Raw genomic sequence first — 19246 nt, 5'->3', positions numbered from 1 at the left:
TCATAAAATAATGTTCATAATGGAATGTAAAGACCTTATAAATTGCTCTCCTGTAAATGTAGTAGCAGTACATTCTGTAAGACAGAGCATTGGCTAGGAAGCCTGGAAACCTTAGTCTCCCCAGTGAAACAGTGGTTAGACACAAGGAATTTCATAGTTCCATTTCCTTTTAAAAAGCAAACAAACAAAAAGCAGGGGAAGGAGAAATAATAACAAAGGATAAACAAGACAATATATGTACACTTTTAAAACTATGAAAATGTTTCACCTTTACTATAATAGAAAAGTTGGAGCATTAACAGAGAAAGACTAATCTCTTTGACTGTATCTTTAGTCAAAAAACACAGATTACATGTTGCATTTATACAAAACAAAAATCTTCAGTAAAAGAATGGGAATATTGAAAGAAAAATTATAATACCAAATTGGATGAATTAATTATTACACTACCAGACTGGTTTAATAGTATTTATTTCTGGTTCTCTGTTTGGTCAATTTTCAATACTGACTCATAGATGCCCAACCCCTCGGTCTTACCGCTCATTCTGCATAGCAGTAGACATTGGGTTGACTGTTGGGCTCACAGATTTGTTTCTTTCCCATATCATCATAAGTTCAGCCATCCTCTCCTCAGCACACTGTGCAGTAAGCCGAGCCTCGGCATCCTGGTCCCAACAGTCTTCGATTGTCTCCTTGAGTGATCTCACTGCCTGTAATAAAGTACGAGTCAAACAGTGTATCTTTAAAAAAAAAAGTATTGAGTTTTTTAGTTACATGAGGTAAAGAAAAATCAATTTTCTTTAAAAAATATTTCACATAGCTATAATAAAATATTTTAGACTTTAGAGATTTGGAAACTGTCACATTTCTCAAAAGGTGAGGAGCAAGAAAGCAAGCAAACTTTAACTTAACTTCTTGAGGAATTATGCATAAAAGCAAGCAGTTGTAATAAGTTATATATGTTTCTTCAAGGCCACAGGTTTAAGTCATTGTTGACTTACCACACTGCTATTTCAATCAACAGCCACTAATTATCCACTTCAAAAATAATATTTGTTATGGTGATGGAAGGAGAACTGACTCTGGGTGGTGAACACACAATGGGATTTATAGATGATGTGATACAGAATTGTACACATGAAATCTATGTAATTTTACTAACAATTGTCACCCCAATACATTTAAAAATAATAATAATAATAATAATAATAATAATAATAATAATAATTGAGTTTAATGTAATTTGGGCACCAGGCTATCTTCAATCTCTAGGTGAGCTTTTCCCCCATTACTCCTGGAAGAGTACTTCATTCCAACAATAAAATTTGAAGGCTTGGCATTTCCATTTTCTTTAAACTAGTTTCAATAAGAGTATCAAAAGCAGTCTCATTTTGATATATATACCCATATATATCAGCAATGAATAATAGTCTCCTTTTTAAACTCTCCTTTAAAACACAGATTTTGTATACTTGGATGGATTGTCATCCATAGTACTTCCAGACTTGTTTTTTGGATTTGTTTTTATTAAGCTTCAAGCTTTTCACCTGCTTTGATATTTACACTTCTTGTGCCTTCAAAACATTACAAAAAAGAAAAAAAAAAGCTAGAGTTGCCAGATTTAACAAATAAAAATACAGGATACCACTTAATTTGAATTTCAGATAACTGACAAATCATTTTTTTAGTATATTTCATGTAATACTTAACCTGAGTATTTTATCTGGCAAGCCTACTTTAAGCCAAAACCCTTGTTAGTAATCTTGGCAACATTTTTAATGTTTCCTAATAATTTGTGTTCTGTAAAAACAAATCTGAACCTTGAACCTGCAGGAAATTTGATAATGTTCTTTATGAGGATATGCTCACTGCATACCTGCACCAAGGCCCACCCTCAACATCACCTTCCCCAGGCTCTTGGCTCTTCTGAGCTGCCTGCCTGGGAGCAGTACTGCTGGTCCCGATTCTGGTCAGAGCACAGATCAAAGTGTACATCTTTTCAGGAGGAACTTTACATTGAATTTTGAAATCTATTTTAATAAATGTCCCAGGCTCTGACTATTGAGTAAAATTGAAATTCAAACAATAGAAATAAACATCAAGTAATAATCTTCTCAATTAAATAATAGTAATCTATTTCTCAAAATTTGGAAGAACCTGAACACTAAATACTGATCAGGTAGAGTTTGAGGGCAAGTGTATACCTTCCTGAGGTGGAAGTTTGGTGTTTATATTAGAAACACAGTTGGGTCTGTTAGTTATGGTAGTCTTGTTCTATAAAGTTTCTGAAAAAACACTGAATTATTGAACACTGAACCATTGTTCCTAGCGGAAATACAAGGTTAGGTTCCTGTAAATCTCTGGCCACAATTTTTGTCAACCAATTAATATAATCTTGTTTTATTTATGTTGCTGTTTAAAGATACCTTTAAAAATATATTATCATTTATTAACCCTGCATGCCCTAACAAAGCTAATCTAGCACATGTTTTTCTTCTGCGTAAGGCACATCACAGCCTTCTTGTGCTTAGAACAGCAAACAATACTTCAGCATTACACTTGGGAACCATTTTAAACTGTAAAATCACCAACGAAAAGCAAAATAATATGAAAAATGAGGCACTAAATAAATCACAGAAAAGGACCATTGTTGACTGTATAAGAAATTAAAGAAGAAGGCAGAGTGCCCTGTTAGACTTCAGTTGGGAACATGTACATCTGGTGACTCAAATTTTTCACTGCTCTGCTATCCATGAATGACTAAAAGTGTGCTGAGTTCTCATTTGGGGACTACAAGTAAATTTTAGCAAGTAGTTGAATTCCAAATATGAAATCCATGAATAATAAGGAAAGACCAAATATAATGAATTTAAAACTTACTTGGACTTGAAGATAATAGAGGAAATTCAGAAATTAATTATAACTAACTTTTGGTGATAGATATACATCTAAAAACTAGTTATACATTTACCTTAGTTGATTTTGATATTGCTTTGACAAAATGAATTAGTCCCAGGTTATGAAATGAGAATTTTCTCTTTTTATTTTGACATAATTTCAAACTTACTTTTCTTGTCTTTCATAACCTTGACATTTTTAAGATTATAGGCCACTTACTTTTTAGAATGTTCCTCAATTTGTCTGATGTTTCCTCATGATTACATTCAAGGTTTGTATCTTTGGCAGAAAAATCACAGAGGAGAAGCTGTGTTCCTCTCATTGCATCTTATGTAGTACTTCCACAAAATTTGATTTGTCCCATTAGTAGTGAAGTTAACCTTAATCATATGATTGAGTTGGTATCTGCCAGATTTTCCCACTGTAAAGTTCCATTTTCCCCTTTCCTACTCAATCTGTATTGTTTTCTGTTTCAATTAGTGGTTTTTGGTTTTTTCTTTTTTTTTGGGGGGGGCAGGGGGGTAGTGGGGGAGGCATGTACTTGAAGCCTCTGTAAACATCCTGTTCTGTCTTCACTTTTTCACCCACTAGCTTTAACATGTCTTGATGTTTTTTGGCTGAGTTAATTACATCTATGATGCTTGCCAGTAACAAGACATTTAAAAAATGATAGTAAATCCATAACAGAAATACGGACAAAGGGCACATAAACAAGAAATGCAAGTGCCTTACAAAATATGTAAAGATGCTTAACCTTATTCACTATGCTGGGGCAGTACAGTATAGTCATTAAGAATATTAGTTCTAGCTCTGCAGTAAGAGTTGTACAAGCTCAGTTAAGAGCCTGGCTTCAAATCTTGGCTCTACTACTTACAAATGAAAACAAGATCCATTTTTACTTATCAGATTAACAAAGAAATTAAAATTTATAACACAAAGTGTTGGTAATGGGAAAATAGGCACTTTATATTGTTGGGCATGCCATTGATTTTGAGGGTAATCTGACAATAACAAATTTTAAATGTACTTATTTATCCTTTGATCCAGTAATACTATTTCCAGACATTTATTCCTCAACTACACGTATACATTTGTAGAAAAATGAATGTGTAAGATGTTCATCACAGTGTCATCTAAAATAGCAAAAGCTGGAAACTATCTACATGTCTTCTTATAAGGATCTGGCTAAAAACTTACAGTACAATGTATACTACACAGCATTAAAAGAACTAGCAGGATGTGTATGTTCCCAATTGCTAAGCAAAACTAGTAAGGCTAAGTTGGTATAGTGATTCCCATCTGTATGTTTGAGGAGTACTCTGCTGTATGAAAACATATAGCCTTATAATGCATAGAAATTTCTGGAAGTCTACAGAAGGAATTTAACATTGGTTATTTCTTTGGAGGGGCTTTCAGATGTTCTAGGTGAGTGGAAGAGTTTTCATTGCATAACTTTTGTATTGCTAAAGAATGATTCTTTCTTGTTTAAACTCTTTGATTTTTTATCACATTCATGAAAAATACTGAATTTAATTAAATAACTTTGTTGAATGGGTAATATCTGTCACTAAATTCAAAAGGACAAAAAGGGAATACAATCTCCCTTCCATCCTTTATCATCCACCACCCATTTTCAATGCCTCTCTGTAGGCATCCAAACACATGCACGCCACATACCACACACATATTTATAGCTCCATTCATGTTCTTAAATACTAAATGTGAAGTGCATGCAACACAGTAAAGTATACACACTGAAATCTTTCTAAAGCAAAGATTTGGACATGTTTCTACACAAAACTGAAAAGGGACCCTTTCCTTTTCAACAAAAATGCGCTATCTATTGTACAGAGTCCAATTCACCAACTGCTGCCCCAGAAGAACTCATAAACACCAAAATCCAAGTAGCTGAAAATTATATGTTGGCTGTTTTCTGTATCTTGAGGAAATAGGGTCATTGAATGAGGACAGATTTGTTAGTTTTCATTATATAGGTAGGAAATAATTTGTTAAAATTCTTTTCCAAAATGAGACAGAAAAAAAAAAGGACATTTATCGAGTCATTGTACTGTACGATGAATCCGGTAACCAGAAACCCTGGTCGCTACCTCTACGGAGCTTCCTTTTTTTTTCTTCTAACTTTTATTTCTTTAAGTGTGTTTTTCCAGGACCCATCAGCTCCAAGTCAAATAGTTACTTCAATCTAATTGTGGAGGGTGCAGCTCACAGTGGCCCATGTGGGGATCGAACCGGCAATCTTGTTAAGAGCACTGCGCTCTAACCACGGAGCCAACTGGCTGCCCCAGGAGTTTCCATTTTTAAGGTAGAATCATTGTTGATGAATAACAGTAGTAGTTAATAATATTATCTACTGTTTTCCTTATTCTGGAGTATTTGGCATTGCTTTACTCAGGTTCTGGGACCATTTTCTCTGACCAAATCATGGTTTTTTTTAGGATCCTCAGAGTTCTATTTATAGTTAACCTCTGAATTCTCAATTATTTTTCTAATTTTTCCTTTTCCAATTTCATATTAATAATTTAGTTTTAAATCTTTACTTGTGTAAATGACTTATCAACCATTATTTTAACATTGTTTGGAACTTGTAATTCTTCTAAAAAAAACAATCAATTTACAACTTTTATAACAGAACCCATCTATCCACTAGGAACTGCCTGTGTTCTATCAGCATAGATAATGTATCAATTTGGAGCTACCCTATCTGCCCTTTGTTCTTTGCTTTGCCACTTAATAGCCACATATCCTAACTTCTCCTCTGGGCCTCTCTTCCTGAATATGAAAGATGGGGATGATGGTAGTACTTCACATAACAACTGAATGAGTTAAAACAGAGTCTAGTATATAATACGAACTTGGCAATTGTTAACCACTACAATTAACTCATCAACAAGGATTCTGCCTTAAAAGTGGAAACTTCTGAGAGGTAAGGCCAAGGGTTTCTGGTTACCTGATTTTATTCTCATCTAGTACAATGTCTTGATGAATGTCTTATTTTTCTCTCATTTAAAATAAGTATTTTTAATGAAAATTACTTTCCAACCATATATTAAAAAGTAACAAATATAAAGTCATATGACCATACAAACACTTATACATTGAATGTTCATGGTAACTTTGTTGTATAGCCAAAAACTTAAAACAATCCAAATATCCATCACAATGCAAATGGGGAAACAAATTGTAGCATATCCATTCAATGGAATACTACTCGGCAATAAAAACGAATAAGCTAGTGATACATATAACAACATAGATGAATCACAAAATAATTATGCTGTGTAAAAGAAGCCAGACAAAAACAACTGTGTGATTCCATTTATACAAAATTGTAGAAAATGTAAACTAATCTCTAGTGACAGAAAGCAGATCAGCTTTTGCCTCAGGATTCCTGGAGAAGGAAAGAGGCAAGAGGGAGGGATTACCAAGGGACATAGGAGAACTTTTGGTGGTAATTACATGTTTATAATCACGATTGTGGTAATAGTTTTATGGGGGTATACATGTCAAAATTTATCAAATTGTATACACTAATATGTAGTTTATTGCATATCAATTATACCTTTTTACATGAAGAGAGGAAGAATAGAGAAAACATAAATTTTCTGGCAAAATCTGATGAGTACTTTGACAGGGGCCTCTAATAGGAAATATATAAATGATGATATTCAACATTTGGAAAACGAGATAAAGGTGGTATCATTATTAACAGACGAAGAAAGACAAGCAGGAAAAGAAAAGAAAAAAGAAAGACAAGAAAATTTAAAGATCTTTTCCACCTAATGACAGGAAAATGCAAGCTGGGTCTCATGGGTAGGTCATGAAATCAGCTTAATGGGTTGGGACCAGCATTTAAAGCAAATAACTATACCAATCTCCCCAAACTGAAATACGCTAGACTAGAATAGAAAATACCAGGATGTAGAGGAGATAGTAAGGTTAAGTATTATCTCACAACACTGTATCATGATGTGAACTTATATTTCTTAACTCAGGTTGTGTTAAAAAAAACAGTATGGAAAACGATGAATTCTAGATAACATCAAAAGCTTGCAGATTTTGACAAGAGAAAATGGAAAAACTGAAATAAATATAAAAAGAACTGGTATAGTTTAGAGGCAGTTTATAAGTTTCTAAAATATACAGTACATTTTAGAAGACTGGATTTAATGGGTGGAGAAAGAAAAAGACTAAAGGGAAAAACCACTGAGGAACAATTCAAACTTTTATGTGTCAGTATATTAAATCTATTGAGCAAAAAAAGCTTACGCAGAACTACCGTGTTACCCCGAAAATGAGACTAGTCGGACAATCAGCTCTTACATGTCTTTTGGAGCAAAAATTAATATAAGACGCGGTATTATATTATTTACATTATATTATATTATATTATATTATATTATATTATATTATATTATATTATATTATATTATATTAATTATATTATATTATATTATATTATATTATATTATATTATATTATATTATACAGCGTCTTACAGTAAAGTAAGACCGGGTCTTACATTAATTTTTGCTCCGAAAAACACATTAGAGCTGATTGTCCGGCTAGGTCTTATTTTCAGGGAAACAAGGTAATACTAAGGAATAAAGAGAAAAAGTGATTTTAGGAGGGGAAAAAGAATAAGTCAGTATTCAAGATAGATTTAGAAATGGTGAATAAGAATTTGGAAAAGAATGAAAATATGAAGAATGATGTAACTGAACAAATTAATACCAGACTGTTTTACATATGAAGAAAAAGCTATTAAAAAAAACTAGGGCCTGGGCAGCTAGATGGCTCATTTGGTTAGAGTGGGAGCTCTGAACAACAGGGTTGCCGGTTCAATTCCCCCATGGGCCAATGAGCTGAGCCCTCCATAACTAGATTAAAGAAAACAAGCTGCTGCTGAGCTGCTGGAGGGGCAGCAGGATGGCTCAGTTGGTTAGAGTGAGAGCTCTTAACAAGTTTGCCGGTTCAATTCCCGCATGGGATGGTGGGCTGCGCCCCCTGCAACTAAGATTGAAAACAGCGACTGGACTTGGAGCTGAATTGCGCCCTCCACAACTAGACTGAAGGACTTGGAGCTGATGGGCCCTGGAGAAACACACTGTTCTCCAATATTCCCCAATAAAAAAGAAGAAAAAAAAACACCTGAATTTCAGATCAACAGCAATTTAAAAAACAAAACAAAACTAGGGCCCATATTTTTTGTTTTTCCAATTCAAAATATTTTAATATAAAACAGTCTTAAACTGTGTGTGTGACTCTTACAACAGTACACTTTTACTATAAACTTTAAAACTACTGAGAAAAAAGTTACTCATGAACCCAATATTCAGAAGTAACTATGGTTAACATTTTCATATATTTCCCTCAGACTATTTTTCTATACTTCCATTTTTATCAGGAAACTGTTTATTCTTCCCCATTTATTGACTGATCTATGTTTGGGTCCCTGGTAACTTTTAAAACTAATTTTTACATTAATTAGTATTTGGAAAATTTTGAGCATTGCTAGTATAAAACTTTTTTAATTTTAATGCAACTATGAAGCAAAAGTGACTTGTGTTAGACACAGGGGTGTCTCTCTTTTTATAAACTATATTCTTGCTATCTAACTCTAATACTGGACTGTCATTCCAGAGAAGCAGTTCTAAGGACTGCAGCACACTAAATTTAAACGGATCCGCTGGAAGTGAACCAAGCATTACTTGAATCCCTTACTTAGCAACCTGTCCCAATTGGGAGGAAAAGTTTTCAAGCAAATATGCACATGATGCATATCCCACAATGGTAGGGTTCCCAAGAGATACTTCAAAATGAGTCCAATTTCTCTGGTGAAATAAACAATTTAAGGAAGATGAAGTTGTACTTCAGCAGTTAAAATTTCACAAAGAGATTTTTCTTTGAGGGATGCTGTAGTGTGGCTTGGACATCTGATGAATCCCGGTAAAGGATACAGCCTCTCACCTGCTGTCAGGGACCCAATAAAGATCTGCCCCACTTCCCATGACAGGGACTGCAGTTTGGAGGCAACCTTGGGCGTACGTGCTTGGCAAAAGGTCTTCAACTGCCTTATACTTGAAGAACATTTCAATCTCATTTGAAGCAGAAACCTTCCTTAAAGGTAATTTACTGACAAAGATGTCCAATGAAGAAAATATTCAATCTAAATCTATATGGCAATGTACAATATCTCTCTAGCCTCTCTCTGACATGCCACCACCCCATTTAAGTCATGATCCAGAATGAAAATATTCTAATCCTACCACCTGTAATTAAAATGTGAAAATATACAGTAAAAAGATTTAAATTGCTTAAAGGAAATCTTTTTTCATTTCTGTTCTTTATAAATCAAGAAAATTATTTGTATAAAGTGTCAAAAATTCTAATTACACCCTCAGAGATAATCAAATTCCCATTACAGTCTTAAAACAAGAACAGATTGCTATGGGAAAAGCAAACTAAAAATTTCTAGAAATTATAAAAATGACTGTGCAAAGTAAAGTTTTAATGAACAGATAACTAAAGAATGGTAAAGGTGAAAAATAAATAAGTGACTTGAAATGTAAAGTTGAGTAAATCTTAAACAATGCACAACAACAAAAAAAGATGGAAAATACACACAAAAAAACACCAAACTGAGACCTGGAATGTCAGGTGTTCCTATATTTGTCTAATGATAATTCCAGAAGGAAGAAATAGAAGAGCATAATCTTTTAAATAATAGAGAATTCCTCCGAATTGAAGAAACTTCTGTATTTTCAAGCTGAAAACCTGTTCAGTACAAGCAAAAGGTGTGAAAAGATCCGTGCCTACAAATACTCAGGTGAAATTTCGTAATTCCAATGGCAAAGTAAAAGTCTAAAAAGCTTATAAACAAAAGAAAACAAGAGGATAAAACAGACAGACAAAAAGCAATGGCATGAAACTGGCTGGCACTGTTCTCATGAACACATCTGGATGCTAGAGGACAATGGAGTAGCTAGTGGTTTCAAAGTTGTGGGGAAAATGATTTTGATCTTGAAATGTTTACCCAGCCAAATTATTACTCAAGTGTGATGGGCAAGACAGAAACATTATTGAATGTGCAACGATTCATACTGTTTACTACTTATGCATGTACTAACACACATTACTTAAAGAGGAACTTCATCAAAGAAAATGTGATTTATAAGAAAGAAAATAACATGAGATTTTTTTTTAAATGTTGCCTCTTAGAACCTATAAAAAAGAAAGAAAAAAGATGATAAAAAAAAAATGAGAGAATGCAGTGGATGGTGACTTTTAAAACATTCTTCCTCAAATGGCAGGGGCTTATACTAACAGGATTTTTACTTCCTTCTCTTTGAGTCCAATTGTGCAGTGGATGTTTACATAATCATAATTCAGCAAAATTCTGATTGTTTTATTTTACTTAAATTTTAGATCAACCTGTAGACAAAACACAAATTACTTAATAACAGACACAATATTATAAAACTAGGAGAGAGTGAGTGAAAAGGAATAAGAATAGATACAGTATTTAAAAGTTACAATGGTAACCTCTAGAAGAGAAAATTAGAAACAAAAACAAAAACCTCAGAACAATGTTAACAGAAATTATTTTTGAAGAGTGGTGGTAGGGGCAGGTAGTCTTTTTCCTTTTACATTTCCTTTTTTATGCCCTTCTATTTAATTTGGTTTTGTTTACCAAACAAAAACTATAGGCATAAATTTTTTTTAAATTGTTTAAAATGAGACATATAGAGTACTATCATTAGTAAAGGTAATTATGATATATCACACAATGGAACACGGACCAAATGGAGAGAAAGAGACACATCTATAGGTATTAAGATGAAAAACTATCTACTGGAATAAGTAAAAAAAAAAGCTTCAGAAATGATAGTGGATAATGAGATGATCCCAGTTATATAAAACAACAAAAAAATTTAATGAGTTAGAGAGTAGGTGTGTGGGGGGATATATAAATGTTTGTTAAGATGTGATGTAGCAACAATTTACTGAAATGGTGGGAGCCTTTGAAGATACTTCAGTGTTGCCAACTGCATTTTCAATAAGCAGAATTTACAGGCTGTACCTAGGTTTCTTTTTAGTTTTGCTTAAATTTCTATTAGCCATTGAATACGTAAGTCTGCACTAACATTTTTGGTATCATTCTAAAGAGAATAAGATGGAATTTTAATAATGTTTAAAATATTAACATGTTAATTATCCCAGCTGTTACCCAATCTGGCAAACTTCAAACACAACAGTTAGGCTCCCTACATAGTATTTTATACTGGGGAAAAATTGAACCAAAAAAGAGGACTTTTAATATTGAAAAAATTTTAAATGTGTAACATCATAAAATTCAAGTAAATTTGATTTCTAGTATTAGACAACCCTAAAAAAACTATTAACATTATTGACAGTCTATCCTCTTTTTAATAATTTAGTTTTTTCTTACCAGGCTATTTTCCTTCCAAGCTTCTGGGAACTTGGGTCTCTGTTTTTCCCTAGACACCAGAACCTGCATATCTTCAAAAGTGGGATGGTTTCCAACTTCTGTCTGAAAAGCCATCTGGTATTCTGGTACAGATTCACCTGTGAATTTTGTAAAAAGAAGGATGAAGTCAAATTTCCAATTATCATAAAATGATAACATAACGGGAGTATTTCTGATACTAAGCAAGCAAAGAAATTGTGTCACAATCTTTTTTTTTTAACCCTTTCAGGCATATGCAGAAATCCTAAAGAGACCCTGTTGTGGGTTTAATGCATTATTGATAAATGCTTTACTTAGAATAGTCTTTGACAAATTAAATGTTTGTTAAGTTAAACAGTGGTTTCAATGATGGACAGCTATTTTTAAATGGTTTCTAGTATTACTACATTTTTGGGGGGTGCGGTTATTATAGACATAGGTGTACTTAATACTTGAAAATATGCCTGAATTCTTACTATACAGGGATCAAGGGTAGTGAATATGAGAAGTCCAGGATCTAGTACAACAAATATGTCTGTTGAACCAAAAATAACCGGGTGGGTTATACAAACATCATATCTTATTATATCATTTTCTCTACTATAGCACAGCCAGATTGTATCAAATGTCACAAAAATTTTTATGATAATGGCCATTTGACAGAAAAATCAATATATTGATTTTTTTTTACAAGTTCCTCTTAAAAGCAGTGTCTAGATCAAGGATTTTTAACTATTATTAACTATTCTACCACTGTTTAATAACCCTATTCAATACCAAAACGCACAATCAGCTGCTTGTAATGAGAGGCTTATGATTTTTTAAAAATGTAATCAAATTAAACTTAATAAACACACTGAGACAGATGACCTCTGGGACCCAACACTTAGAAATCCAATGGTCTAGTCAAACTCCTGTCAAAGAACTCAAAGGAAATAGAGACCTTCCTGTCTCCTTGCTAATCCCCCCATCCATTAAAATGAAAGGATAAATTAGAAGAAAGAACACGAGGATGGAGGATGGAGGATAAGGCATTTAGGTTCTAATCTTAGCTTCATCTCTACCTTGGAAAAGTCGTTTTTAACTATGCTGTGTTTCAGTTTTCCCATCAGCAAAATGGCAACATCCACTCTTCCTAACTCACATGGAAATAATACATAAGTTATAATGACTCTGATAGAAAGTAATTTATAAAACACGCAATTTAAGTTTTATGTTTCAATTTGAATATTCAAAAGAACCTACAAACACTTGTCCTCCACCAATTTAAAAGAGATTTATTCTATAATCTATACAGCATAGCCCAAATTTTTTTGAATATTGCACTTTCTATAAATACAAGTGATATTTTCACATTCTCTAAACATTTAAGTACTTATTTTTTATCAGAAACCATCAACACTGAGCTTAAAAAACAAAACTAAAGGATTTAACTCTGCTAGTTAGCATATCATGGATTGAAGTAAAACCTCAATCCATATCATCTGTGAACTGTAAGATGTTTACTATTATTTTATCTGCCTCTCTGAGACACATACACAACACAATACCTTCCAAGTGTTATTTATTAGTTATTTTTTCTTCAAATGCTTGTTCAGTAAAATAAAAAAAGAAAATCACAATTTTATTTATTTGTTTTAATCGAGTGTAAATTATAATGAGAAAACTTGCTAAATGAAACTGATGTACAATCTTGTTTTGTGAATTGAATGACATTAAGAATTATAAAATTTCTACTAAATCTTCATGGTTCTAAATCTAATTGCTCCATAGATACTTGTTTAGAGCTAACTTCGTATTAGGCAGTGGAAACACAAACAAATGATAATGACATTATCATGGAAGTACTAGTCTTATAGGGTTTCCTTAAAACATTATAATCACTGAATTGCTCAAGGGATGTTTTATAATCCCATTTTCTTACAAACTGTCCAAAATAGATCAAACATCTAAGAATATCATATGCCAGTCCCTGTTTCTCACCTCATTTGCTACTTGTTAATTATGCCTCTAAGCAGTTAGGAATTTTCAGTCCCTTTCTTAAATAACACTTGTTCTCTTTCTTCCTTTTTCTTTCTCTTGCCTTTGTTTTTTCTTCCTTCCTTCCCCCCCTTCTATAAACTTTGCAGCATTTTACTCTTCCTTTGTTATAGATACCTAATTTACTTATTTTGCTATTTTACAGAGAATCAGCTTTCATTACATAGTGTTTCCACTTATTAATAAAGCATGTACTGCATTTGCAGGTGTATCATAGAAATTTTTAGATGTTTTATAAGAATTTTATTATTATTATACGCTATTCTCTAGGCTGATTAGTATGTTTGCGGCATCCATTTTTGTTTTTGTTTCCCAATATCCACCAGATTTCATTGTTAACATTTTTGAGTGGCCTGTATCTTCAGCTTGTGCTTTCTTAATACGCTTCCCTCCTTATACTCTTTAATATTCCTGTCTTCTGTATTCCACAGGAACTCCTCTAAGGATACCAATGACTCCTCCTATTCAAATTCAAAGATCATTCCTCAGTGCTATTTCTTTTTGACTTTTGATTACATTGATTGCTATCAATTTTGGTTCTAACACTGACTTCCCAGATACTATGATTTCTCAGTTTTCTCACTCTTTTTCTATTTGTCTTTATAACTAAACTATTTGAGTGGAGGTCCCCCAATATTCAGTCTTTATTCAACAATTTTTTCTCTTCATGTATTCTTAGGGGATTATATCCTATCTTAAATTCTCAATTATCATCTCGATGTGGACAATTCCCTAATAATCATTTTAATCTTAGTTCTCTCAACATCTTTACTCTTTTAAATTTTTTTAAAAAATTTCTTCTGTTGTCTTATCAGTACCCCATTCAAAAGTCTCCATAATTAACTAACTCATCTTTCCAATGTAAACTAGTATTTTTTCCTCAGTTCCTGGCTGCCACTCTCACTCTTTCTCAGATCTCTGAATATTTCTCAACTCCTTCCACTTCCTTCCACTAGTTAACCAAAACCACAGATTCCTTTTCTACATGTTCTTTCACATGTGCATCTTCTTCCTCATTTCCATATCCAAGATTATAAGGTATCTTAATGCAACTCTCTTCTTTTTTCTTTAATTTTGTTTTTCATTGCGGTTAAATATACATAACAAAATTTACCATTTTAGCCATTTTCAAGTGTACTAAGTATATTCTATGGCACTAAGTATAGTCACACTGTTGCGCAACCATCACCACCATCATCTCCATAACTTTTCTCACCTTCCCAAACTGAAACTCTGTATCCATTAAATAATAACACCCTATTTTTTTTTAACTTCTTCCAGTTTTTTCAATTACAGTTCATCCAAGATTTAACTGCCTGTCCCTTTTCAAATAACTAATATTGTTCTTTATTATTTATCAGATCAAAAACAATAGTTCTTCTTTGAATGCAGTTGTTGAAAAAACATTGCTGATAGCAGTATACTAAAGCTGATACTGTAAGAATCCTTTAAGTCAGACATACTTCTAAAAAACAACAATTCTGGATTAGGATATTTTAAAAAAATCTGTGGCCAAAGTTCCAATAATAGAAATATAAAGTTCCAAAAGTTCCAAAATTCCAACAACACTGATATTACTATAAGTGCTGCTATTTCCAGAAAAACAACTAAATTGAGTACTCTGTACTTCCAATTAACTGGAAAATATACTTCTAAATAAGAACTGACAGACCTGCAGTAAACCTAAACAATTAATTTCATTATATTTTAGAATTATAAACTATTGCTATATGCTGTTTTTAAAGCACAAAAATTCAATCCCACTAATAATCTCTGTTTTTATTAAACAGTTCCATTTCATAAATTTGTCCAATGCTGGTTCAATCGTCTGTTTTTCCTTTTTGTACGCTTTTAATAGTGTTATTCCTATAAAATAGAGACCATATATATCAAATCATTTTGTACATACACCACCTAGAAGAATGCAATGTACATATTAGTAAAGTTTCTATGTGACAATAATGACAGTGATGTATAAAACCCTAACAAAAGGAGAAAAATTATAAACTCATTTGGTTATTTCAAAGAAGCCTCAAACAAGCATTTACATTAAGTGAGTGTTCTTTCATTGCAAGGATGGAAGGCATTTAGGCAAGAGGGAAAACAAAAAAAGGAAGAGAGAATTAAAAAAAGAAAGGATGAAAGAAAGAAAAAAGTATTCCAATGGATAATTCATTGTTTCTGATTCCTTATTGGGTCAATTCAGGAAACAATGTAAATACAGCTTATCAAATGCTCAGAGGATGCATAAGGAAAACTATGACTGCAAAAGCAATCAGAAATCAAACTAAACACAATTAGATAAGCTATTATGAGCAGTTAATTAAATTGCACTCAGATACAAACATGGAGTCCTTTAAAAAAGTTTTTCCTTCTGGCTAACAATGTTTCTGAACACTAGATGGCAATGAACTAAAGGTTTAAATGAAAGTAAAAACATATAATACCTGAATTATTTACTATAGGTAGAAAAAGAAGATGTAACTATTTCACTTCAAAACATTTACCAATTTTTGATAGATCTCTTACCTGGGAAGAGGTCTGTACACCTCATAAATATCTCCCAATAGATTAGTCCAAGTGCATACATGTCTACTTGTTTCAAAGCTGATTCACAGTCCCTTAGGTTCACGGCTCCCTCTAGAACTTCCGGTGCCATATATCTGATTGTGCCAACCTGATCAATTAAAAGTGATAAATTTCAGTAATATAATGTATCATATTCTGAAGGGCATACATTAGACAGAATTTATACATAAATTTCATGTCAACAGTATGCCAATGATTAGTTATTTGACCCTAAGAATGTCCCTGAAACTTTCTATACCTGATTTTTTATCTATAAAATGCCTTTCTTAAATATTTAAACTGTGGTTAAGTCAATCCTACTGAATAGAATCAATCAAAAGGAATGAGCTAGATCTTCCTATGTATATCAATGCAGAAAACCTATAAGACACAGTGGGAAAACTGTAAATCAATTTGTACAACATTTAACATTTTAAAAATTAACACAAAAACATATATGTATACATAAACCTGTGTATGTGAATCTACAGAAAAAGATCAAGAAGAATATGTTCCACATTGGAATAGTGATTATCAGAAGGTGACTGTCCTATCTCAAACTTGACAATTTTATTCTTGCTTCAAAAATCAGTTCCTATAAACTTTCTCCTAATGCTTGTCAAAAATGAGTTGAGGGAAGCTTATGGCTCAGTTGGTTAGGGCGCAAGCTCTCAACAACAAGGTTGCCGGTTCAATTCCCACATACGATGGTGGTAGGCTGCACCCCCTGCAATTAAATACTGAAAACGGCAACTGGACTTGGAGTTGAGCTGCACCCTCCACAACTAGATTGAAGGACAACGACTTGGAGCTGATGGGCCCTGGAAAAACACACTGTTCCCCAATATTCCCCAATTTAAAAAACATGAGTTGGAATGGCAGAAGCCTGCATAATGAATTGATGTACTTTATGCAATGTCTTGGTATTTCTTAATTTTGTAATTCTTAAGATGCTGTAATTGGTAGCATATAAGGATAATTATCCTGAATAGTTAGTGCTTTCTTTAATGCAATTCATTATGTTTTCAAAGTATGCCAGAGTGATACCTTTTGTATACACTCACCTCACTTATGGCTGCATTATCTTCTTCCCCTGGACGCACCAGTCTGTTTCCAGTCAACCTCATGGACAACCCAAAGTCACTAATAACACAGGTTCCATCATTTTTCACCAGGACATTTCTGCTGTTTAAATCTCGATGGGAAATTGCAGGTTTATAATGATCTGTTTGGATAATTTCAAATATTTATTAATACTTAAATAGCACTATTGGACATGAAATGAGCATGCAAGTAATAGGGACTACATAAATATAAAAGATAGTGTTATTTTCTGCCCATTAATAATTTAATAACAAAAAGACATAAGAAATCAAAATTTCAACTCAAAAATCATCATTATTTTCACTATATTTTACAATACAACTCCTGTTGAATGTATACTTAATTAAGCTTTAAACTTCTGCTGCAACTAATAGTCAACATGCTGTTGCTTCTAATTTTAACACAATTTTTTTTTCTCTCTTCATTTTAGGATAGCAAAAGGAGGCAACAGAAAGGGGAATATTTGGTATAAACAAAAAAATGTCACGGTATCCAAAACAAGTATCAATAAAAAACGGACATGGTTCCAAAATGTGTATGCATATGTTACACTCTTCTATGGCTAAACGCTCAAACCTGTGACTGACCGTCAGTTCTGCCCTAGGTTTAGCCATGTCTCTAAGCCCACCTCAGTGTTTCAAATCAAACTAGAAATAATCTTACAATGGTCTGGAATAGTATCACTTGACTAAATATTCCATGAAGGTAGATAGAACATGTTTTACCTGAATTCAAAAGGCTTGGCACAGAGTAAATGCTGGCTGACTGAAAGAATGTATCTAATCTAAGCCTCTCATCAAAAACTCCACCTATTTTTTTCCTCTCTAGAAGGAAACCATATATAAATTTATATTAAGACCATAGCTTTCAAAATGAAAAAAAATTTCTAAAATTTAAAATAACTCCCTAGATATACAAAGAAATTCAGCATTCTGATCAAAGTCAAGGTGTTTATTGAGTGTTTATACGAGTATTTACACAGAAATAGACTCAGTGTTTACATGTTTTACTCTCATTAATACTAGACTGCACTGTCACCAACAATGAAACTAAAGACAGAAGATAATGGTTCCTTTGATATTAAAAAAAAAAAGCAACAGCACCACTGAAAGAAAAAAATAATAGTTACCAAATGTCTTTATCTAAGAGTTTATTTTTCTCCTTTTCTCACCTTCCCATTTCCTAGCTCCCTTCTAAAATTCGTACTAACATGGCTTAACTCGACCCCTAAAAGAGCTACATTTCTTATTCTGCATACACCACCACCACCACCAGTATACATGGTATAATCTCAAGCTGATATTTATATAAGAAAATTTATAAAGACATTGGAAAATGTTTGTGTACTAATACCAAATCAATACTTAAAAGATCTCACACATTAGGGAAACCAGGTTAATAAAGGGGAGGAGAATGTGCAAGGAATCGATATAGCCAGAGGAGAAAATTAGGTAGTCTTCCTGCCACTATTAAAATAAAAAAGAAATGAAAAGAAAAGGAGAGGGCGGGAACAAAGGAGAAAACAAGGGAAAAGAAGAGAAAAGAAGAGACAAGATAGGATTCATTGCCAATGCAAAGGGTAAAACTACAAACTGTCCTTTTGAGACTTCTTTTCCCTTTAAAGATCTCCTCAGTATTCATTTTAACCTTTTTTATTTCAGGGGTAGAGGGTGCAGAGAAAGGAACAGAACATACAATGATTTTTCCCTGGGCAACAGCACTGCACACCAGGCAAGTATCTCAGAGGAAAGCAGGACATAATATTAACTATGGTACAAAAATAAAACCTTAATGAAAAAGAGTCTCTCTGTGGGGAGGGAGAGAGAGAGAGAGAGAGAGAACAAGCACAAGAGCAATCAAAGAACATAGAAGGATATACATAAACTAGTTAATAACAATATTATGGTTAGTTTTGAGTGATCTGTATATGTTTTTTCTTTGTTAGATTTTTTTGTGTGTGGTAATAAAAATTCATTAGGAAAAAATTCATACGAAAACCAATTACAAATAAATAAACAGGTTCAATTACAAAATTTCTATGCTAAACAGCAAAGTTATATATGCAGACACTGGGAAGAACAGAGTTCTCTGAAAAAAAGTGAGATGACATTTTAAATGTTTTGAAACAGCATAGTATAGTTGGAATAT

The 19246-nt window shown here is 32.9% G+C and overlaps 1 protein-coding gene across 1 annotated transcript in view; it reads right to left on the bottom strand.

Moving 5' to 3' along the window:
* The window catches only part of BMPR2 (bone morphogenetic protein receptor type 2), a 135285-nt gene that overhangs the window by 8506 nt on the left and 107533 nt on the right, over positions 1-19246 (bottom strand). Inside the window, exons 8-11 of the mRNA XM_019726836.3 lie at positions 17059-17219; positions 15956-16103; positions 11369-11505; positions 538-710 (exon numbers count right to left, since the gene is read on the bottom strand). Coding sequence (XP_019582395.2) covers positions 538-710; positions 11369-11505; positions 15956-16103; positions 17059-17219 — 619 coding nt within the window. The remainder of the gene's footprint in view (positions 1-537; positions 711-11368; positions 11506-15955; positions 16104-17058; positions 17220-19246) is intronic.

The sequence above is a fragment of the Rhinolophus sinicus genome, chromosome 17, assembly GCF_057876585.1.
Source record: "Rhinolophus sinicus isolate RSI-liver-muscle chromosome 17, RSI-T2T, whole genome shotgun sequence".
NCBI classification, from domain to species: Eukaryota; Metazoa; Chordata; class Mammalia; order Chiroptera; family Rhinolophidae; genus Rhinolophus; species Rhinolophus sinicus.
This window is presented reverse-complemented; position numbering and strand designations above follow the sequence as displayed.